The following is a 23,054-nucleotide window of genomic DNA, read 5'->3' as shown; positions in this document are numbered from 1 at the left end:
AAGTACTACATTCTGTTTACTTGAGTAAAAGTATCAATACTGTGATACTGTGAGGGTAAAGTTGTTGCTTTTATTGTAGCCTCATATGCCTCATTGCCTTCTGTTGAAGGGGTTCGGGTTCCCAAACCTTTTCAGCATGAGACCCAAAAGATAGGCTACATTTGGTGTCTAAATACACACTAAATACACAAATCAAATGTTCTATGAGTTAATAACTTAAGTCTTAAGCCATTGCTGTAAAAAAACAAAGTGGAAATAGCCTACAAGCTCACAATGTTGCAATGCATGGTGAGGCATTGTGAACTTGTAGATCTGCTATTTTCACTATTTTTAAAACGTTTTATATGGATTTATTTTCCTAAAATTCTTTTGTAAATGGTTAGATATTTTAAATGTTATTTCTGAGATTAAAAATAGTCTTTTGACATGTTTTTTTTTTACGTAGAAAGGGGGGGAATTTACTCGCGACCCATAGAAATGGTTTTGTGACCAAAAATGGCTCCCGACCCACTGTTTGGGAAACACTCGTCTAGCCAACAGCGTGACGTCAGATGTGCCGGGGTGCGGTCGGGGAACATTTCCATGGTAACATCGATCTCCGCCAATCAGTGACATGATCGCTTCCACCTGTTAAACGCTCAGGATTGTGGGTAGTGTAGTGCATCTTCCATGGCATCGCGAATAAAAGCAAGTTGTTTTCACCCATTCAATCCATTATTTTATACTTTGGCTGTTAAAAAAAAGCAGATCTAAGCTCATATCTGCTATTTTTTGAAAAATCTTGGGAATTTGTGCAAATCTTAACTATATATATATTTTTAAAGCTAACATTTGTAACTCAAATCTTTGCTTCTGGGGGTCCCTGAAATATTTTAAAATGGGGTCCGCGGCCAAATAGATATAATTTTGGGGGGTCCTTGAGATGAAAAAGTTAAAACAGGCATAACGCTAGTCTTGGATCAAGACTATCATAGATGTATTTCATCGAGTCTTGACTTTTACTTTCGTATCTACGATAGTCTAGTCTAGCACCCCACATTGCGTCCTGCACTTTAACCAGTAAAGCCCGTACTTCTCCGTACATGTACACAAAAGCTATGTAAGGTGCTTTACCCGGTTGCCCCGAATGTTATCTGGCGCTGCGGAATCGTTTTGCAATGTATTAGTCCGTATTTTTCAATAAAGAAGTGTTTTAATCCCGTCTGTGTCGGATTCTGTCGGAAATTCCCTGTATTCCTCAATGGGCGGTAGTGACGGGGCGCATCCGGTGAAAGCCAGAATTACACTCAATACAAACGGGGAGTGAACGAGAGAGAAAAAATGGCGTTTGGCCACAGACGGGATTAAAACACTTATTTATTGAAAAATATGGACTAAAACATTGCAAAAAAGATTCCGCAGCGCTAGTTACCATTTGGGGCAACGGGGTAAGCACCATATATGTGTGTGTTTTGTACATGTACGGAGAAGTACGGGCTTCACTGGTGAAAGTGCAGGACAAGACTATCGTATAGATATAGACGAAAGTAAAAGTCATTCATTGAATACTTTATTAGCAGTTTGCAAAAAATATAAGCCGGGTCCATTTGGTTACCAATACCAACTCTCCATCATTTAGCAGTGGGGGACCACCTGGAACCGCCTCATGGACCACTAAGGTGGTCCCCTGGACCACTGGTTGAGAACCACTGTGACGTAGCAGATGACGATCGCCCCTTATTTGGTCACAACATTGGTCACGTGACCACAAAATGGTGGATGCTGTGTGAAGCTGTTTATAGCATCACTATCTTTATTCTGACCGGCCGGGGAGAGCAAAGACAAAAATAAGGCTTTATATTAGGGCAAAGGAGGCTGATAAATACATCCATGCTTTGAGAAACAGGAGGACAGATTCCTTGTGCCCCAGCCGTGGTGAGTAGATGGCTTTTATTCAGTGTGGAAATAGAAAAGAAAGTGTTTAATTTCTTTCCCAGGCAAAGGATGAGAGGGAAAGAGGGAGGAGCTGTTTCATCAGCACCACTGTGCTGTCTCCAGCTCACAGCTCAGCATCATCCATGGAGAGAGAGAGAGCACAGCTGATCGCTTTATCTCTCTCTCTCTCTCTTTTACACCATAATATGTAGGCCTGGCTGTCACAATTATTACACTATCGCCTATTAAACGCAATTGTTTTTTGATAATATTTTTTTGTCATTATAATCGTTATCATCATCGTTTCTGTGTTGTTGAAAAATGTTCTTACGTTTTCAAACATTTTCCAAAAATAGCAGAAACAGCTGATCTTCAAGCTTACAACGCGTCACTCAAGCTTGTTGATCAGCTATTTCTGCTAGTTTGCTATTTCTGCTATTTCTGCTATTTCTGCTATTTCTGCTATTTCTGCTATTTTTGCTATCAGATATTTTTACTATCAGCTATTTCTGTTATTTTCCAAAAATAGCAGAAACAGCTGATCTACACTGATTGTTGATCAGCTATTTCTGCAATGTTTTTGGATTTTTTGAAACTTTTGCATTTTTGGATTACGAAGCCTAAAAGGCAAACAGAAATTCTGTGTATATATATCTTCAGAGTATATATATATATATATATATATATATATATATATATATATATATATATATATATATATATATATATATATATATATTGCTGTACATAATTATGAGCTTGGTGTTCAGCTCACAATTAACAAGCCATTCAAATTCAAATGAGCAGCTTTCTATTGCAGGGGCTAAAAATAGCAGTCAGTCATATTTTCTTTTCTTTATCCACATGTGTGAGCTGAGCACACGTGACGTGACAGCCTGTGGATTTGTGTCAGTGTGCTCCGAGGCGAACGTCAGTGACAGCTATGCCTTTTTATAATTCATTCTCTGTCGTTCGTACGACAGCACAAAAACACCTGATCTGTAAGCTCACAGCGCGTCACGGATGCGGCCCGTTGTGAGCTTGTAGATCGGCTCTATTCTGCGAGTGACGTTGGTTTTATGGCCAAGTACAACATCAGGCTTTTGCAGAGGCAGAGAGGAGATGAATGCTCTCCTGTGCTGGTGGAAAGTAACTAAGTACATTTACTCAAGTACTGTACTTAGTAGTTTTACTTACTTGAGTATTTCCAATTTTCAGTACTTTTACTTCTACTCCACTACATCTCAGAGGCAAATATTGTACTTTTACTCCACTACAATTATTTGAAAACTTTAGTTACTAGTTACTTTGTAGATTTTGATTATTATTACAAAACATACATTAACCACTAATAGCCTATTTAAGCTTTGAAAATAGCCGATCTACAAGCTTGTAGATCACACCGCGAGGCGTTGTGGAGTAAAGTAGTAGAGCAAAGTAGAAGTAAGTGTTAACAAAGAATTTCTTGAGTAAGATTTAAAAAGTAGTGAAAAGTGAAAAGTACTGGGTTACTTCATACGATCTGATTTAATGTTAATCAGAATGTAAATTGAAATGTCTAAAATATAATACAATTGGAAATACTCCAGTAAAGTAAAAGTATCTCAATTGTACTACAGTACTTGTGTAAATGCACTCAGTTACTTAACACCACTGCCTACTGGCATGGAGTTATTGTGTGTGTGGTGATTGGCTATGATTTGATTGGTTAAACAGAGTCATGTGACAGAGCCAATGCAAATAGCAGTCAGTCTCTCTGGCTGAAGTCACTGAGGAGAGAATGAAACAAACAACATGTGCAATTCATAGTAAATGGGTAAGCAGAATGCAGCCAAATCATTAGAACTATTTTCCCTACTGTTACTCTTTTACACAAGGGAGTAAAGAAAAATATACTTGAGTAACAATGCAAAGTATGCTGCATTAAAACTAATCTTTAAGTATGTAAATGTAACTCTATTCTCTGATCTGTGCTCTGACTCTGGCACAAGCAGTTGGTGTTACTTCAGGTCACCTGCACACCTAGGACAACAAAAGAGCGCATAGGCATTAACTATACATGCCTTTTATATATAAACATACATGTAATATGTTTAGCGATCTGATCTGATCTGGGAGATGGCGGTGACACTGGCAATTGTGTTTCATCCAAATGTATGTGATGATGATACATCTGGAATAATGTGATTTATTGTGTGTGTTTGATCTTTTGTAAGGTCTACTGGGTGATGAGGGGATGGACCTGACATCTGAGAGGAAGATGAGCTCTGACGGGGCTGAAGGCAGACCAGGTGAGAACATGCGTACAGTCATTCAACCTAACTCTGTGGTTCTCAAACCGCTTTAATTTCAAAGCAGCCCCATAACTCTGAGAGTGTACAAATGGAACCAAATGGACCCTTACGGGTCCATTTGGTTCCATTTGTACACTCTCAGAGTTACAGACCTGCAAGAGTCCATTTGGAACCCTGTAAAAGAACACTGAGGGACCCCACTCTGAGAACCACTGACCAACGTTGTTCATATGTGCCACTTCACATTTATGTCTAATATTAGATGCAAACCATAACTTTCATGACCTACCCTGGAGTCGAACCCGGGGGCACCGGACGAGCGCTAAAACGTCTACTGTTGACCTACTGTGTAAGGGGCCATGTACACAGAGAACTACTGTTGACCTACTGTATAAGGGGCCATGTACACAGAGAACTACTGTTGACCTACTGTATAGAGTACAGAAGTCCTGACGTCACTCGTTCATCCCCTGGGTCGTAAAGTCATTTCTCTATGGAGAATAACATTGGGTCATCTTAGAATCGTCTCATATAAGAATTGTGGTCCAAAAATAAACAAACTGTCTCGGCGATATTGTCAGGGAGGAGGTTCTGTATCGTTTATGATAGTCAGTCACTCATATTTGATACAGTCTGTTTCTGCCGAAGATTTTACTAATTCGGCGGATGTAACATTATCGTTTTCTCATCGTCAAGTTGATGCTTCATATCCATAAGAGTCAAACCTCCGGGATTATTTGTTTATTTTTGGAACACAGTTCTTATTTGACGCAATATTAAACACGTCTATGGGAATTCAGAATGGGGGGGGGGGAAATGCGACCCAGGACGATGTAAATTACGTCAGACTTTGGTGCTCTATAAGGGGCCATGTACACAGAGAACGCCTTTTGAGTTGGTAGCGCCAGTCTTCCATGTATTTGGATTTGTAAAAACGCGCTGGTGGGCGCTTTCATGCCGTAAACAGTTCCACTTCTTGAAAGGAGCGCCTTGATGGCGTCGTAATGGCTGATTTTACACTTGGTTGCATGCTGAGAATAGCCGATCTACAAGCTCACAACGCGTTGTCCCTCACTAACATTTTAGTCTAGTTTTTATTTTGTTGACAAAATTGTCAATATATTTAGTCTTAGTTTTAGTCATCGTTTAATTTAGTTTTATTTAGTTTTAGTCGACAACATCAATACTGCATGATATCCAAAGCGCTCCTCAGCTCAAAAGGCGTTCTTTGTGGACACGGCCCCTAAGGGACAGCTCGTTTGAGCAGAGGATAAATTGCGTTTTGACTTTGATGCAATGTTTTATTATCATTTCATAATTTGTTTTGTTCTTTGTGCACACGGCCCCTAAGGGACAGCTCATTTGAGCAGAGGATAAATTGCGTTTTGACTTTGGGGGTTGCAATGTTTTATTATCATTTCAAAATGTTTTATTCAAGTCAAATTTTAATGTGCCGTTTTCGTAGCTCCTCCCACCTCTCTACCCCTGCAAGGAGGCCCCACCCAGAGGAAGAAACTCTCCGCCCCTCGCATCAGCCTGTCATTGGACCAAAGCGAGGACGACCTCGGGGAGACTCCGGATGACCTCGACATCAACGTGGATGACCTCGACACTCCGGACGAGGGAGATTACCTGGATTACACTGACCATGAAATGGACTGGGAAGGTTAGTCTGCCCGGAAACAAACCCATACGACCAGTGTTTCTCAAACATAGCCCCTCCTCCATACATTTCTGATCTGATAGAAGAGCCTCCTGCCACTAGGGCAGGGGTCTTCAACGTTTTCAGGCCAAGGACCCCCTAGCTGAGAGAGAGGCTGAGAGAGAGATGAAGCAGGGACCCCCTACTCTATATTGTATAAAATTGTCTTTCAGATTAAAGTTGTTTTTTTTTACTTAGTCTGCAATTTTTTCCCTCTACACCTATAGCCTCTTTACCAAAAATAGCCGATCTACAAGCTCTCAACGCCTCGCGCTGCGAGGCGTTGAGAGCTTGTAGATCGGCTATTTTCGGCTAATGTTCCCCTCAGAAAAGGAATTCTAGGGTTCAAGTGGTTAATGTAAAAATAGAAATCCTACCACACAAAGATTTGGCGGACCCCCTATAGTAGCTCTGAGGACCCCCTAGGGGTCCCGGTCTCCGGACCCCCTGTTGAAGACCCCTGCCACGAGGGTACTTAGATCATCCACTCAGAAACTCCTTTCAGTTCCCTCAACAAACCTCATTACCAAAGGTGACTGGGCTTTCTTCATGGCCGCACCTATACTCTGGAATAATCTCCTGTTTCACATTAAGATAAGCCCCAAACACTGAGATTTTCAAATCCAAACTGAAGACCCACCTTTATACTCTTGCTTTTAACACAGTTCGAGGTTATTGCTTTGTGTCTATTTGTTTGTTTTGTTGTTGTTGTTTGCGACTGCTTTTTTACATGCCTTTATTTTGCTTTGTGTATAAAAGTAAAGTACATTTTTTGCTCTTGTTCTGGAAAGCACTTTGGGTCAGCTGCTGTTTTTAAATGTGCTATATCAGGGGTCTTCAACAGGCGGTCAGGGACCCCAGAGGTACTACAGGTGGGGCCGCCAAATCCTTGTGTGATTTAGTTTTTACATTAAATTAAGAAAAAGAAGTAGAGCTGCACACTCGTAGCTGCCGATGCCAACTTTTTTAATAATAATAATCACAGGGAAACCAACGTTTCGGACCGACAAGCGGCCTTCTTCAGGGTATCTGAGATATTATTAAAAAAGTTGGCATCGGCAGCTACGAGTGTGCAGCTCTACTTCTTTTTCTTCATTCAGTGTTTTTGCCGTGAGCTGGCACCTCATGAGGACTGGTGTGCTGTGCACCCTCTGAAAAACGTATTAGTTTTTACATTAACCACTTCAATCCTAGAATCCATATTCTGAGAGGAACATTTGCCGAAAATAGCAGATCTACAAGCACACAACGTCTCGCGCTGCGAGGCGTTGTGTGCTTGTACATCTGCTATTTTCAGCAGCGTGTAGATCTGCTATTTTCAGCAAAGAGGTTTTGGTGTAGAAGGAAAAAAGAGCAGATCAAGTACAGAGCAAACGATCAAGATTACTAAGTATTGAGGGTTTGAAGTGAAATAATCAAAAAACATTAGTTCACACAACACTGATGAAATCTATGAAAAGGTTTAATCTGCAGCACAATTTTATACAATATATAGAGGGGGGTGCCCCTTTGCCGTAATAAATAATGATGAATTCAGTGAGGGAGGATTTCAGTCTCCCTGTGAAATCCCACAGTGATATATATAAAGGTGTTTGTGAAAACGTTCTTGTCAATCCAGAGCCACCGGCGGCAGCCAATAAGAGCGCGGCGAGGGAGCCCTGTGAACCAATCCCAACGTATTCCACCGAGGAGGAGCGCCAGGACAGCAAGCTGTGGAGGACGGTGGTCATTGGAGAGCAGGAGCACCGCATCAACATGAAGAGCATAGAGCCCTACCAGAAAGTCATCTCCCATGGAGGTAGAGCTAGCCTCCTATCTTATCTACCATCTGCTGCTGCTCTCTATCCAAGTACAAATCTGCCTTTTTAGCCCTGCATAGATTCCATTGAAGTAAACCTCTCTCTCATACGGAAATAACTACAAAAATAAAGCTCTTCTTTTTTTTTTGTTTGCATGGAAATCTGTTCTTTCAGCTAGGCGTAAAATCAGGAGACCAGTGGTTCTCAACCCATTCAATCCGGGGACGCATCTGTGTCATTTTTATGATTTCTTTGGTTATTCAAAAATAGCAGATAATTATACAAGCTCATATGAGCTTGTAGATCTGCTATTTTTTTTTTTTATCGTGAAAACCTTTGCAAATCTTTGAATATATATTTTTTAAAGTGAGCATTTGTAACTCAAATCTTTGCTTCTGGGGTCCCTGGAACAACATATTTTATAAATGTTGATACACTTTAAAAATATATATATTTAAAGATTTGCACAGATTTTCACGATCAAAATAAATAAATAGCACATATACAAGCTTATAGATATGAGCTTGTACATCTGCTATTTTTGAATAGCTCACATACGTGCGTATCAAGATTGGGGTATACTTGACATGAAAATGTTTGAGACACTCAACAAGGTCACATGATCAGACTGACTGTTTTGCATTCTTGTTTTACATAACCCAGGCTACTATGGAAACGGGGTCAACGCCATCATCGTGTTCGCTGCCTGTTTCCTGCCAGACAGTGACAGAGAGGACTACCATGAAGTGATGGAGAACCTCTTCCTGTAAGACACATACTGTACTGTACCACACATTCTGTAACACACTGGTTTGATTGATTGAATACTTTATTTAGAAAGTACATGGAAGTACAAATCACAATACAAGGTCCTCTAAACTGGATCGCTCATAAAAGCACTTGGCTTATTGTCTCCGCCAGGCCGAAGGCATGGCGAGAGAGTATGTTTTACCCTCCGTCCGTCCGTCCGTCCGTGTGTGTGTCCGTCCTTCTGTCTGTAAACAGCTAATCTCCGCCACCGTTGCCCCGGTCGCTGTGAAACTGCACACACACACTCCCTCGATGCCACAGCAGAACCTCTGCCCCAAATGTTTCACATGGGCCTGTTATAGCGCCACCAGGAGGCCGATTTGTGCAAAACACATTTTTGGATATTACTCCTACAGATTTTATCCAAACATCACGCAAATCGGTACACAGTATCTCTATAGTCATGTTTTCATATTCCATCCTGATTGGCTACGGTTGGCTTCCAAAGTTGGCAGGATTGGTCCGTTTTGAACAAAATGTCTCAAATCATGAACGCAGCGTGTGATTTCCGTGAAAATTTGCACGCACATTCCCACTAGGCCAAGGAAGAAATGCCACCCTTTTCACATTGGCCTGTTATAGCGCCACCAGTAGGTCTAATTTAGCAAAACACATTTTTGCAACAAAATGCCTCAAATCATGAATGCACGCTCATTCCCACTAGGCCGAGGAAGAAACAAAGGGCAGACCCAGGACCAGATGGGGGGATTTATATTATATCCACACTGGCCTTTGGAATGCCTCAGGATCCCCCCAGGATGAACTAATGCTAATGTAGCCTGGGACCAGACGAATCTGCCAGTGCAAAAAAAAAAAAATTGCCCTCTGCGATTTGGGTCTGGCACCGCTCCATTGTGTGAATTCATTCCCTGCTCCAGAAGTCTGGGGTGACCAATCAGGGCCCAGTATTCAAATATGGAAGACTGTGATTGGTAGTTGGTTGTAGGTCTAACCAATTGCATCCAGAGCCATTGTTTTGATCACGTAATCATAGAAGCACCAGACTCATATGCACGCAGTGATATAGTCTGGCTAGCTACGCGAGGCTAATGCTAATGTGGCCCCGGGGAAAAGGGATGTCTGGAACTATCTCTGCTGGAACTGTTGTTGGCCCCCTGTGACCCGACTCAGAATAAGCTGTTGAATATGGATGGACCTGAACATTTATTTTCTGTTTATTAAAGAGCTGGAGAGTTGGGGGAGGGGGAGACCCCTAATATTGAACAAACACTCTATTAGCAATGATTATTACTATCAGAATTTAGAGCTTTAACCTTTTTAACAAAAACATTTTTTGCATCATCAGTTTTAACCCGTTAAGACCTGGAACGCGTCTGTGTCACTTTTTGATTTGAGCTAAAAAAAAACATTATTTTACACTTTGGCTATTCAAAAATAGCAGATATACAAGCTCGTAGCGCGGCACCGAGTGCCGCGCTACGAGCTTGTAGATCAGCTATTTTTGAAAAATCGTGAAAATATGTGCAAATCTTTGAATATATATTGTTTTAAAGCGAACATTTTAACTCAAATCTTTGTATCTGGGGGTCCCTGGAACAATGTTTTTTCAGATGGGGGAGAACCACTGATATACCGTATATCAACTTTATTATCTGCTCTATATGTTACAATGTAGAATACGTGTGTGTGTGTGTGTGTGTGTGTGTGTGTGTGTGTGTGTGTGTGTGTGTGTGTGTGTGTGTGTGTGTGTGTGTGTGTGTGTGTGTGTGTGTGTGTGTGTGTGTGTGTGTGTGTGTGTGTGTGTGCGTAGCTTTGTGATCAGCACACTGGAGCTGATGGTAGCAGAAGACTACATGATCGTCTATCTGAACGGAGCCACGCCCCACAGGAGAATGCCTGGCCTCGGTTGGCTGAAAAAATGCTATCAGATGATTGACAGAAGGTTGGTCCTTTTGGTCAAGTCTTTCTAGTTATGATTATTATATTTGTTTTATTGATTTAGTGTAGATGAATGTTCAATGTGGAACGTTAAGAAAAACAAACAGCTTTTAACATAGACTCATGCATGAATGTAGTCCCAGATTTCCCATATACCCATTTCCTGTTCCTGTTTTCCATAGTAAATGGTGCATTTATATAGCGCTTTTATCCAAAGCGCTTTACATAGACTGTGCATTACATTCACCCACACATTCATACACCGATGGGATGGCGGATGAAACCATGCAAGGCACCAACCTGCAATTAGGGGTTCAGCGTCTTGCTCAAGGACACTTCCACACTAACTCTGGGGGAGCTCGGGATCGAACTGGAAACCTTGCGGATTCCAGTTCACTCTACCCGGCCACTCTACCCCTGAGCCACTTCCGCCCCCCATAGCTTTGTTTGATTGGCACAGCAGCAGATTTTAACAGAAAACACACATATGACACCTTTATGTGTTTCCTGTTGTGTAAAATGAATAGCCGCCAAAATAGCCAATCTACAAGTTCACAGCATAATGCATTCTGTGAGCTGAAGGTTGTAGATCTGCTATTTTCTCTTTTAAATTTATTTTGTAAAATTGTGTAATTATTTTTATTTTTAAGCCTGAACTGATAGTACCTCTGATAATAATAAAACAATACCTCTGATCTATTATTATTAATTACATCTAGGCTCAGGAAGAATTTGAAATCGTTCATCATCGTCCATCCATCATGGTTCATCAGGACCATCCTCGCCATCACCAGACCCTTCATCAGGTAAGAAGAACATTTACTATACTATAACACACGTTGTTTCTAAACTAATAACACCTGTGTGCATTCATTGTTAATACAAAATAATACAATAACAACAATATAAGGTTATTATATTTCATCTTGACTTTTAGTTTTAAAATGTCACTTTAGTTTCAATTTGTTTTGTTTTTTGTTGAGGTTTCTAATTTATTATTATTCTTTTTATTGAAAAGGCTTCATTTTAGTTTATGGTGGTAATAGCATGTTTATGTTTTCTGGGGCAAGATTCAAAAATAATCTTGAAGATAGATTTTGTTAGTTTTAGTTAGCTATGATAATAACCTTAGAAAGCAGGAACATGGAGGTAATTTCACCAGAGAGAAGTAAATATTAAAAACAGGAGAATGTGAACCCATTCTAGGGGGAGGTGGGGAAATAGTCTGTATAATTCTATATATCCCACAAACCAGCGATTCCCAACCAGTGTGTGCCGGGGCCCACTGGTGGTCTGTGAGGATATTGCAAGTTTTGCCCCTAATTATTGGAAAAACACTAAGCTTGCAATATATTGTGTGAGGATCGTACAGCGTAGAAGGGGGTGCCAGAGATACAAATCCTATCAAATGTGAGTCGTAGCGTAATGCAATGCATATCAAACCTTGACATTAACAAGGTTTAGGATCACTGCCGTACACTAGACAACTGTGTGTGTGTGTGTGTGTGTGTGTGTGTGTGTGTGTGTGTGTGTGTGTGTGTGTGTGTGTGTGTGTGTGTGTGTGTGTGTGTGTGTGTGTGTGTGTGTGTGTGTGTGTGTGTGTGTGTGTGTGTGTTACAGCACCAAGTTCAGCAATAAGATAAAATATGTGAACAGTCTGGACGAGCTGCAGGAACTCATCCCCATGGAGTTCATCCATATCCCAGAATGCATCATTAGGTGAGCTGCATCCTGTCTACTCTCTCACACACACACACACACACACACACACACACACACACACACACACACACACACACACACACTCCCAATGCCCGAGTCCCATATCGTTGCTGTCGGGTGGAAACCTTAGATGTCCAAAACCGTTACTTTTCAGGAGATGGAAAACAATGATCTGTGTTCCAATGGATCCATTGGAGTTCTTATTTAGTCACAAGCTATTGTTAATACTTTTAATTGGTTCAATATTCATAAAACCCACTGACAGACGTAACCGTTTTCGAACTGGCATCCCCTCCAAAAAAAATCACTTTCTTTCAAAATAGCGAAAACAAGCTTTTACATCGGCTATTTTAGCTGGTTTTGTGATCATAAGATGATAAAAAATAAAAAAAAGTTTCTGCCTGATACTGACAATATGTCGTATTTGTTTTCTATGTAGTACAGCACGTTTATATCTGCTCATGAGGCACCGGTAATTGTTTATCCACAAGATCATGAAGGATGATTTGACCTCAATGTCTCCAAAAACATAGTTACTGCACACTTTGGCTTTTTTAGGGCACTACAGGACTAAATAGAACACAAGTATGTACTGTACTACTACATTTTTTTTTATCAGTGTGATTCTTTGCGTAGCTACTGCACTCTGCAGGGACGTGCACAGATAGACTCTAGGTGGCGCTAGAGCACCTGCCCTTTGCCCTCTTGACCAGAAGTGCCCTTTTGAAAAAAAGGGAAAAAAAATGTTTGTTTTTTTTCAGTTTACAGCAGTGGTCTTCAACAGGGGGTCCGGGACCCCTAGGGGGTCCTCAGAGTTACTACAGGGGGTCCGCCAAATCTTTATGTGATATGATTTTTCTCTTTACCATAACCACTCGAAACCTAGCATCCCTTTTTCTGAGGAGAACTTTAGCCAAAAATAGCAGATCTACAAGCCCACAACGCCTCGCGCTGCGAGGCGTTGTGAGCTTGTAGATCGGCTATTTTTGGCAAAGAGGTATAGGTGTAGAGGGAAAAAAGATCAGACCAAGTAAAAAAAAAAAAAGTATAATTTACTTGAGCACCTGCCCCTCAAAATGTCTGTGCACGCCACTGGCACTGTACATGTGTTCTATGTAGAATCGTACATAATTAGTTTTCTCCCTGCACGTCGTAAGTCACTCTGACTGAGAGAGAGCATGATCTGCTAAATGCCTAAAGTAGTCAATTATGTATTCATCATGTTGCGTCACCTCTCTCTCTCTCTCCTATAGACTGGACGAGGAGCTGAAGGAAGCCGCGGAGAGCTCAAAGTAAGAGTCCACTCTTTCTCTTCATTACCGCTGTCTCTGGAGACACAACGCCCACCCCCCCCCCCCCTGCCCCAGTTTAATTCCTGTCCAGAGCCTCCATTTATCACCCACTGTTAGCCCACTTTAAGATCATAAGGTTACTTCTGTTGGATGGGGGCCAGTCGGATTTGGCTGTGTTACAATTACAGAGATAGGAGGGATAGCGTCTCTATTCTGGGGGGGGGGGGGGGGGGGGGGGGCGAACATTAATTTTGGTGAAAATAGCCGATCTGCAAGATCACAATGCGTCGCAGTGAGAAGCGTTGTTGTGAGCTTGTAGATCGGCTATTTTAGACTATGAGATATTTAGACCTTGTTCAGACTGGTAGCCCAAAATCCAGTCCAAATCTGATTTCCTTTACAGATTTGAGTCGGGTTGGTTTTCTGCAGTCTGAACAATGCTAAGAAATGTGATGAGATAATAATTGTAGCCTATACAGTTTAGGGCTGGTAACGTTACGCAGAAATGATATTCGAATATTGGTCTTAAAAATGTGCAGATATTCGAATATATTCGAATATTATTATAAAGATATATTTAAAAAAAGGTTTATTTGACAGGTACAATACAAAAAACAATGTATCAAGTGCTCGGATCCAATAAAACATATTGTGTTTGTTTCTATAACTTGATACATTGTTTTTTTGTATTGTTCCTGTCAAATACATATAAAAAAATATAATATATATATATATATATTTTTTTTTTTTCAAATAGAATGTTAATTTTCATATTCGAATGTACATATTTCCCCCATGTTCGAGGAATATTTGAATATCTAATATTAATTTACCAGCCCTACTACAGTTATTATCTTCATTGCTACTAGGGATGAAGATTTACACAGACGACACGTACTTCATCTTAAGTTGTCCGCTGCATATCTCTCTGCTTGTTTACTTGCTCTGTTTGGTCAGATTGGTCAGAATTGGTCGATCCCAAACCCTTCAAAAGTGAGTGATTATAATTTAACCGTCACAATTAAATTGCAAATGTGGTTTCAAGCTTCCAATAGAAAGTTTTGACAGATTCCTGGCTTGAATCTTACATGTGGCATGGCTTAAATGTCCTCTTTAACCTATTAAGACCGGGAACACATCTGTGTAACCACTTCAACCATTATTTTATACTTTGGCTATTCAAAAATAGCAGATGTACAAGCTCATAGCGCGGCACTCAGTGCCGCGCTATGAGCTTGTATATCTGCTATTTTTGAACAGCCAAAGTATAAAATAATGGTTTAAGTGGTTACACAGATGCGTTAAAAATAGAATAGCATCTTTGTAGCTTTGCTTGTAAATGGCCATTTGAAAGTATGTAGCAATAACGTGGCATTATAGTGCTTACAGTAAAGTAACTTTTGACGCTGGTACTGTACACTGAATGCACTCCTGAATCAATTGTCACTTTGGGTCAGTGGCAAAAATAATGCATTTTCTAAGTTGGGTTGAACTCTGGCAATTCATAGTGCATTAAAGTTACCGTATCTCAGTCTAACTAATAGATTCTTCACTGACACTAACCCCCCCATCTCTTTGTTTTAAAGAATCAATAGTTTCCTGCTGGGACCAGAGCCAACAGCGGCCAGGAAAGAGTAAGTATTTAAGCCATTTTCTTTAACCCATATAGACCGGGAACGAATCTGTGTCATTTTTAGATCATTTGTAACTCAAGTCTTTGCTTCATTCTACAAATGTCTTCTAAATCCTAACAGTGTTTTGAAAAAACATATGTTGCTATAATATCAGTGGCTCTCAAACTTTTTTTCATGTCAAGGAACCCAGAAATTATATGTATTTGGCCGTGGACCCCCATCTCAAAATATTTTGTTCCAGGGACCCCCGCCAGAAGCAAAGATTTGAGTAAAAAATGTATATATATTCGAAGATTTGCACACATTTTCACTATTCTTTCCCAAAAATAGCAGATCTACAAGCTCATAGCGCGGCACTCGGTGCCGCGCTATGAGCTTGTATATCTGCTATTTTTGAATAGATTTTAAAAAATGACACACACAGAGATGCGTTCCCGGTCTCAACGGGTTAAGTTCACACACATGGAAGAGGAATGGCTTTGTCTCGCTAGCCTGTCATCCATATAATTTATAAAACAGCCCTTTAAATGTCTGTTTTGTTTCTCCCTTTGTCCTCGTCCTCCCCACAGACCAGACCAAGCCAGCGCCAGCAGCTCTTGAAGACAAATGTCCCCCTAGAAAAGCAGTCGGTGTGAAGAAGAAGTACCCGGATTTCTTTTTTTACTTTAGGTAAAAACTAGCAATACCACCACCATGTAGAAATTACTCTGTTACAAGTAAATGTCCTGTATTAAAAAAAAACTTTACTTGAGTAAAAGTACAAAAGTGTTGTTGGCAATCAAAATATACTTATAAAGGACCAAAAAGTACTCGTTATGAGGAATGTTTTTACAAAAGTTTTCCAAATTTGTCGGTCTTTCAAAAATGGCAGATCTACAAGCCTGCAACGCTTGTAGATCTGCTATTTTTGAACAGACGTATATATAATGAAGTATGAAATAGGGCTTAATTGGTTAATGCAATGATAATCTAAGTCTACAAAGTAGCTCGTAACTAAAGTTTTTGAATAATTCTAGTGGGGTAAAAAGTAAAACATCTGCCTCTGAGATACTCCGGTAAAGTAAAAGTACCTCAAAGTTTTACTTAAAGTACACAGTACTTGAGTAAATGTCCTTAGTTACTTTCCACCACTGCCTAAACTAGTATAAATGTGTGGTTCATCTCGATGCTCTCAGTCTTGTTTCGGTACTTTATTGTTTTGTAAAGACGGGGATGGAAAGCTACTGTTAGCTGTTTTCTGTCATGTCACTGTTTAGCTGATGAGACACAGGCTGCTAATTAATTAGCACTAAGAATTAGCTCTTATACCAGTGGTTCCCAACCTAAATAATTGGTCAAAACAATACGATTTGAATGAAAATATACATGATATAGCATAAAAAGAATGTAAAAATAAAAAAGTACAATGTATTTTTTCTTTAACCGATTCATACTGGGAACGCATCTCTGTCATTTTAGATTTCTTTGGCTATTCAAAAATAGCAGATCTATAGTAGGCACTCGGTGCTACACTACAAGCTTGTATATCTGCTATTTTTGAAAAATCGTGAAAAGTTGTGCAAATCTTTGTACTACTGTCTTAGTTCCATTGATTGAAGCCGGAAAACACAATTGATTGTTTGGTCGATTTAAATTAAAAATGAACGCGGGGTTAAACGATCAGGTGGGTGGACGTCACCCAGCGAGAATGCTTTCCAGTTATAGGTTGGTTAAACCACTGGCTTAATTAGTTATTAAGAATTAGCTCTTATACTGTAAAGACTACTGCAGCATCTGCTGTTTTACAACTCTATCAGATCTTGTTTAGGTGAAGTTAGTACGACGCTTGTCCACACATCTACTATGTCTCATCCTTTTTCACCATAGAAATACTTACATATATAACATATACATATGTCACGATTATGACATTTTACTTGACGATTAATTGTCGAATTAAATCAAAGTTATATTATTTATAATGTGACGTTGAACACTGGAACATCATGAATACTAATTAACATTTCTGTTTGGCTTTTAGGGCTTCGTAAACAAAAGGTGCATGTGGGGGCAGACATGACAAATAACTGACTATAATTTAATAACTATACATAAGAAAAATCATGAATAATAGTGGGAATAGCCGATCTACTAGCTCAAAACGCGTCACGCGTTTTGAGCTAGTAGATCTGCTATTCCCACTATTTTTTTTAATCGTTCGAAAAGATATCAACATGTTTCAACATGGAAACGATTATGGCGATTATGCAAAAAAGAATTGTCTCAATTCTCAAATAATTGTCTCAAATAATTGCAATTATGTAATAATTGTGACAGCCCTAACCGTGGAGTACAGTGAGTGGAATACTGTATGCAAGTACACGCTTGCTACAAACTCACGTGTTGTGAGCTTGTAGATCTGCTATTTTCTCGTGCGTGACCCCGGTGCAGCACAACCAAACATAACAGGCCCTTTATAGAATCCAAGTTATAGTGTTGCATTTGTATGCATGAGTAGCAAGCAGTGCAAGCAGCAATAATATCACTCTATACTGTTAGGTAGCATTTTGCGGTATTTCAAATGAATCAGAGCTATTGTACCGTATGATAAATCGGTAACGAAGACAGAGATGATAGCTTACAGTATGGCCACGGAAAACCTGACCCTGAGACGATGAACCAGCTGTTTGTTTCTTCAATCCCCCATCTCATCATTTGTATGTTTTTGGAAGCATGAACACAGATCTACAACATAAACATTTTCACTTTGATTGAGTCAGTCTGAAACCCAAGGTGGAATAGGTCATCGCATATTACAGTCGTGCTCTCGAACGTTTGTGAACCTTTCAGAATTTGTCTTTATTTCTGCACCCAAAACATCAGAAGTCCTAAAAGTAGATAAAGGGATTTATTGAGTGAAATGATCCAATATTTCATATCTGTGAGGGGCCAAATGTATTTTGAACCTTGACGTGGAAATCCTTGCTTACAATTTATGGACTTCAAAGTCTAGCAGAACTCTCAAAAGATCAGATAAACCTTGACTCAAGATGCAATATCAAATGGTAATAGAAAGATTTATTTACAGCGCTGTAACATTCACACATCAGACAGTGTTGTTCCAGTTAAGGCACAAAGATAGACTGACTTGCTCTTCTCTGACGGTCAGCTCATAATTGGCTACAGGAAAACAATAATTCATTTGATTTCATCTTGAGCTTGTTTGTGCTAAAACATATCTCCCCTGCACAGCCATAAAACAAAGGGGCCACTGACTTACTGGCAGCTGTGACCTGTCGACCTGAACTCCCTTTTCCGGGCCTTATCTGTTTTAGGCCATGCATGTTCTCAGCTCTCAAACTCAAGCTAGCAATACAGACTAATAAATGCTAAGCAATGTAATATAATATGATGATATACATTTGCTTCATCAACCTCTAGGTTGGATTAGCAGTTAACTTGAAGGTGAAATTAAAAAGTGTTTTCAGACACATAAATAAACAACCCAGTTGGTTTGACAAATAGACTATACGGACCAACGAATGAGCTCAACGTTCAGAACTGATCAACAATTACCGGCAAACGTTTAGTTGCAGCTCGTGCTGCATAAGTGGGTCACACCACACACTGAAAGCAGAGATTCACATACTTTTGCCCCTCACAGATCTGTGTAATATTGTATCCTTTTTGACCCACTAAATAAATGACCCAAGTATAATAATCTTTGTCTCGTTTGTTTAATTAGTTTTGCTTTATCTACCATCCACACAGAAAGGGTTCACAAACCTTCACGCACTACTCTGTATGAGAGGCCTGTTCCTTCAGATGTCTGTTCTGTAAATGGAATAGTGTCTGTGTGTGTGTGTGTGAGTGCGTGTCTGTCTGCGTGCGTGTCTGTGTGTGTGCGTGCGTGACTGCATGCGTGTCTGTGTGTGTGTGTGTGTGTGTGTGCAGTATGTTTGTGTGTGTGTGTGCGTGTGTATACATGTATGTGTGTACGTGTACAGTATGTGTGCATGCATGTGTGTTGTGTATGTGGTTTTGTCAACCAGTCTAGACTTCCAACTCCTCAGCCTCCCCTAGTGGGGGCTTCTCTGTAAAGCACAATGTCTACTGTATTATCTGTGCCTGTATTTGGGTGTGTGTGTGTGTGTGTGTGTGTGTGTGCGTGCGTGCGCGTGTGCGTGTGCGTGTGCGTGTGTGTGTGTGTGTCTGTCAGTGTTGATTTTGTCGACTAAAACTATGACGAAAAATGTTCGTCGACTACCTTTTTTTACTGACGAAAACAAAATAAAAACTAAGTTTCGATGACTAAAACTACGACTAAATGTTAGTGAGTAGTGGTAGTGGAGAAGAGATCCAGTAGAACTAAAAGACAAGTCATTTTGTGTTTGGTTGCGCTCGGGTGTTGCACTCTGAAAATAGCCGATCTACAAGCTCACAACGCGTCGCAGGGCGACGCGTTGTGAGCTTGTAGATCGGCTATTTTCAGCATGCAACCAAGTGTAAAATCAGCCATTACGACGCCACCAAGGCACCGCCAACATACATTTTAGTCGACTAAATCAACTGTAGTGCGCGTGTGTGTGTGTGCGTGTGCGTGCGTGCGTGTGTGTGTATTTATGTGTTTGTGCAACGGTATATTTCCCCTCAGAAAATGAACGGTAGAACTGTCTACTACTGTGTATACTGTAGATGTGGAATGGAGTTATGGTTCACTATCAAATAAATAAATAAATAAATAACACTTCGGCTTTGAATATCGCTTTGTTTCAATCTCCACACATGTTTCTACAGCTATAGTTAATCCACTGATAAACACGGAGTGGTGCGGTTGTTTCTGGTAAAGTCATGAACTCACTGTTCCAGTAGTAAAATGTTATTATTACATTTTATTTTGATAGAAGAAACACATTCTCAAATTACATTAACATCTCAAATTACACTAACATCTCAAATTACATTAACATCTCAAATTACATTAACATCTCAAATACATTTGTCAAATCTAAGGGGGTTCAAATGCCAACAAACAAATGGACATGTTTTTTTTAGTTTTTTTTTTAGAAAAGCCAGGGAATTTAAAGTGCAACTTCAACACCACAACAATATAAGATGAGTAATATAACATAGGGCTTAAGGCAAATGACAGGAGGAGAGTTTTCATAATTGGTGGAAATTACAAAATACACCCTTTAGTGACCGTGACCAGTTTTTTTTTAAGCCATGTTGTTTAACCCATTAAGACCGGGAATGCATCTGTGTCATTTTAAGATTTATTTAGTTCTTTTTGAAAAATCGTGAAAATGTGTGCATTTTAAGCGAACATTTTTAACTCATATCTTTGCTTCTGGGGTCCCTGGAAAAACATATTTGAGATGGGGGTCTGCGGCCAAATACATATCATTTTGGGTGGTCCTTGACAGGAAAAAAGTTTGAGAACCACTGATATTATAGCAAAATAGTTTTTTTCAAAAAACTGTTAGGATTTAGAAGACATTTGTAGAATCCCCCAGAAGCAAAGGTTTGAGTAAAAAAAGAAATTGCTTTGAAAAATATACATTCAAAGATTTGCACATACAGTATTTTCATGATTTTTCAAAAAAATAGCAGATCTACAAGCTTGTATACTATTTTTGAATAGCCAAAGAAATCTAAAAATGACACACAGATACATTCCCGGTCTTAAGGGTTAAGAAGACTGTGGCTCAAAATGGAGACTTTCTCCAACAAATCCAGGATTTTGTCAATGAATAACTTTAGTAAAACACAAGTCATTATAAATAGCTTCTCATGTCACGTCTGATTCACCTCACAATCAGTGGAGGATAAATAATCACGGAGGCCTCGAGGCGAGGCACCGAGCCAGAGATGATAAGAAAGAGCACAGAGGAGGGATTGTGTGTGTGCGTGTGCGTGTGCGTGTGTGTGTGTGTGTGTGTGTGTGTGTGTGTGTGTGTGTGTGAGTGTGTGTGCGTGCGCGCGCGCTTGAGAGTGAGAGAGAGAGAGAGAGAAACAGAAATAGACGACAGAGAAAACAGAAAAGATAAATCTCACTTAATCCATTCAATCCGGTGACGCATCTTTGTCATTTTTAGATTTCTTTGGCTATTCAAAAATAGCAGATCTACAAGCTCATAGCGCGGCACCGAGTGACGCGCTATGAGCTTGTAGCTCAGCTATTATTTTTTTTTAATCGTGAAAATGTGTGCAAATCTTTAATTATATAAATTTTTTAAAGCCAACATTTGTAAAACATTTTGTTCCAGGGGCCCTCCAGCAAGCAAAGATTTGAGTTACAAATGTTCGCTTTAAAAAAAAATATATATATTCAAAGATTTCCACACATTATCTAGATTTTTTGAATAGCCCAAATAAATGTTAAAACGACAGAGAATGCGTTCCCCCGGATCGAATGCGTTAAAAGGATTACGTCGCGCTTCACCGGAACGTGTAGCTCTCGTCGTCGTACTCCAGCTCGTCCTCGTTCTCCTCCTGTCCGTAGCGGAACTTCCTGTACACGGTGCCGTCCTGGCCCATGTACACAATGTCCTCGTCTTCGTCGTCGTCCTCCTCCTCGTCCTTCCCGCCCTTGCCCTGCCTCGCCTTGTCGCCGAGCTCGACCAACTGCGACTCTCGGTAACCGCCGTGGCTGCTGCCGGACGCCGCTCCTCCGCCGCCGCCGCCGCCACGCCCCCCGTAAGAGGACGAAGAGGAGTTGAAGCCTCCTCCTCCTCCTCCGAAGCGCCCGCCCGAGCCCAGCTTCTCGTAGCCGCGGGGCGTGATGTCCGGCGGCTCACGCTTGGAGCGCGAGCGCTTGACGAGGACCACGCCGGCCCCCAGGCCCAGGACCAGCAGGATGGCGCTGGTGATGAAGATGGCTAGGTTGCCCCGCGGCACCAGCTCCTCGTTGATGAAGGCGAAGTTGGTGCTGAGGATGCACTCGCCTGTATGGGGGGGGGGTCAGAGATAGAGACGTTTTTACTAGACAACGTGGTAGTTTAGAGGCAGTGGTTCTCAAACGTTTTCATGTGAATGACCCCCAAAATGATACATATTTGGCTGCGGACCCCCATCTCATATTTTGTGACAGTGACCCCCAAGAAGCAAAGATTTGAGTTAAACATGTTCGCTTTAAAAAAAAAATATATATATTCAACATCGGTACACACACATCGGTGCGTGACACGTTGTGAGCTTGTAGATCTGCTATTTTCAGAGCGCAACACCCGAGCGCAACAAAACATAAAATGACTTGTCTTTTAGTTCTACTGGATCTCTTCTCCACTTGTCCCTCACTAACATTTTAGTCTAGTTTTTATTTGTTGACGAAATTGTCAATACATTTAGTCTAACTTTTAGTCATCATAGCTTCGTTTTTATTTAGTTTTGTCAGTGAAAAAAGGTAGTCGACAAACATTTTTCGTCATAGTTTCAGTCGACAAAATCTCAACACTAGATCCGAGTTTTTCAACGTTTTTGAAAGATTTCGCCTAGATACACTGTCAATGACATGTGTCCAAACTAGGGACGACAGGTTTGAACGCGCCGGTTTCTTCTTCTGCTTCATCAGAACAGGATGATGAAAACAAACGAAATGCCAGTCAGTGATGTAAAACATTGGCAATTGAATTGCAGACCAAGTGACTCAGTGCTTAGTATTCAAGCGTGTGAGCGTCGTACCCCTGGTCTCAGTGCAATTACAGCAGTCTTGTTGCTGCGCTGCATCCTCCGCATAAGACACAATCCTCTCTGCCGCTCCCTCCTCCTCCTCCTCCTCCCCCTCTTCCGCCGGGCCCCCCTGGTGGTGGTGGTGGGGGCAGCAGTGCAGACAGCGCCCCCCGGCTGCCAGGATGGCCTGGTCGGGACACATGGTGCAGTTGGCCGGGCCGAATCCTCGACACTCCAGACAGGAGCCGTCGCAGTGCTCACAGGCGTGTCCCGCACCCTGGTGGAGGGAGAGAGAACAGGCTGAGTCACTGAATCACTAAGTAAGTAAGTAAGTAAGT

At 40.8% G+C, this 23,054-nt stretch overlaps 2 protein-coding genes across 2 annotated transcripts in view; one reads left to right on the top strand and one right to left on the bottom strand.

Annotated features, from left to right (window-relative positions):
* Positions 1–1,732: 1,732 nt before the first annotated feature.
* prune2 (prune homolog 2 with BCH domain) lies at positions 1,733–15,910 on the top strand. The gene is made up of 11 exons (XM_084047514.1): positions 1,733–1,914; positions 4,131–4,205; positions 5,674–5,874; positions 7,529–7,708; positions 8,373–8,475; positions 10,291–10,422; positions 11,138–11,224; positions 12,039–12,137; positions 13,394–13,432; positions 15,019–15,066; positions 15,636–15,910. The coding sequence occupies exons 2-11, from the start codon at positions 4,151–4,153 to the stop codon at positions 15,664–15,666; spliced, it is 975 nt and encodes a 324-aa protein (XP_083903640.1). The 5' UTR covers positions 1,733–1,914; positions 4,131–4,150; the 3' UTR covers positions 15,667–15,910.
* Positions 15,911–21,486: 5,576 nt separating this feature from the next.
* The window catches only part of pcsk5a (proprotein convertase subtilisin/kexin type 5a), a gene marked incomplete at both ends in the record, with an annotated part of 129,091 nt that continues 127,523 nt past the window's right edge, over positions 21,487–23,054 (bottom strand). The window contains 2 exons of the mRNA XM_084047067.1: positions 21,487–21,992; positions 22,729–22,993. Of these exons, the coding sequence (XP_083903193.1) occupies positions 21,487–21,992; positions 22,729–22,993 (771 nt within the window). The remainder of the gene's footprint in view (positions 21,993–22,728; positions 22,994–23,054) is intronic.

This window comes from Gymnoscopelus microlampas (genome assembly GCF_963454915.1).
Source record: "Gymnoscopelus microlampas genome assembly, chromosome: 21".
Classification (NCBI taxonomy): Eukaryota; Metazoa; Chordata; class Actinopteri; order Myctophiformes; family Myctophidae; genus Gymnoscopelus; species Gymnoscopelus microlampas.
Note: the sequence above shows the minus strand (reverse complement) of the source record. Positions and strands in the feature narration are given on the sequence as shown.

Bases quoted from the DNA above. Each gene is read 5' to 3' on its own strand.
- prune2 (XM_084047514.1), top strand. From the start codon at position 4,151: ATGGACCTGACATCTGAGAGGAAGATGAGCTCTGACGGGGCTGAAGGC. The intron at 7,709-8,372 runs GTAGAGCTAGCC...TACATAACCCAG, and splicing joins GAAAGTCATCTCCCATGGAG to GCTACTATGGAAACGGGGTC. The intron at 15,067-15,635 runs GTAAGTATTTAA...TCCTCCCCACAG, and splicing joins CCAACAGCGGCCAGGAAAGA to ACCAGACCAAGCCAGCGCCA.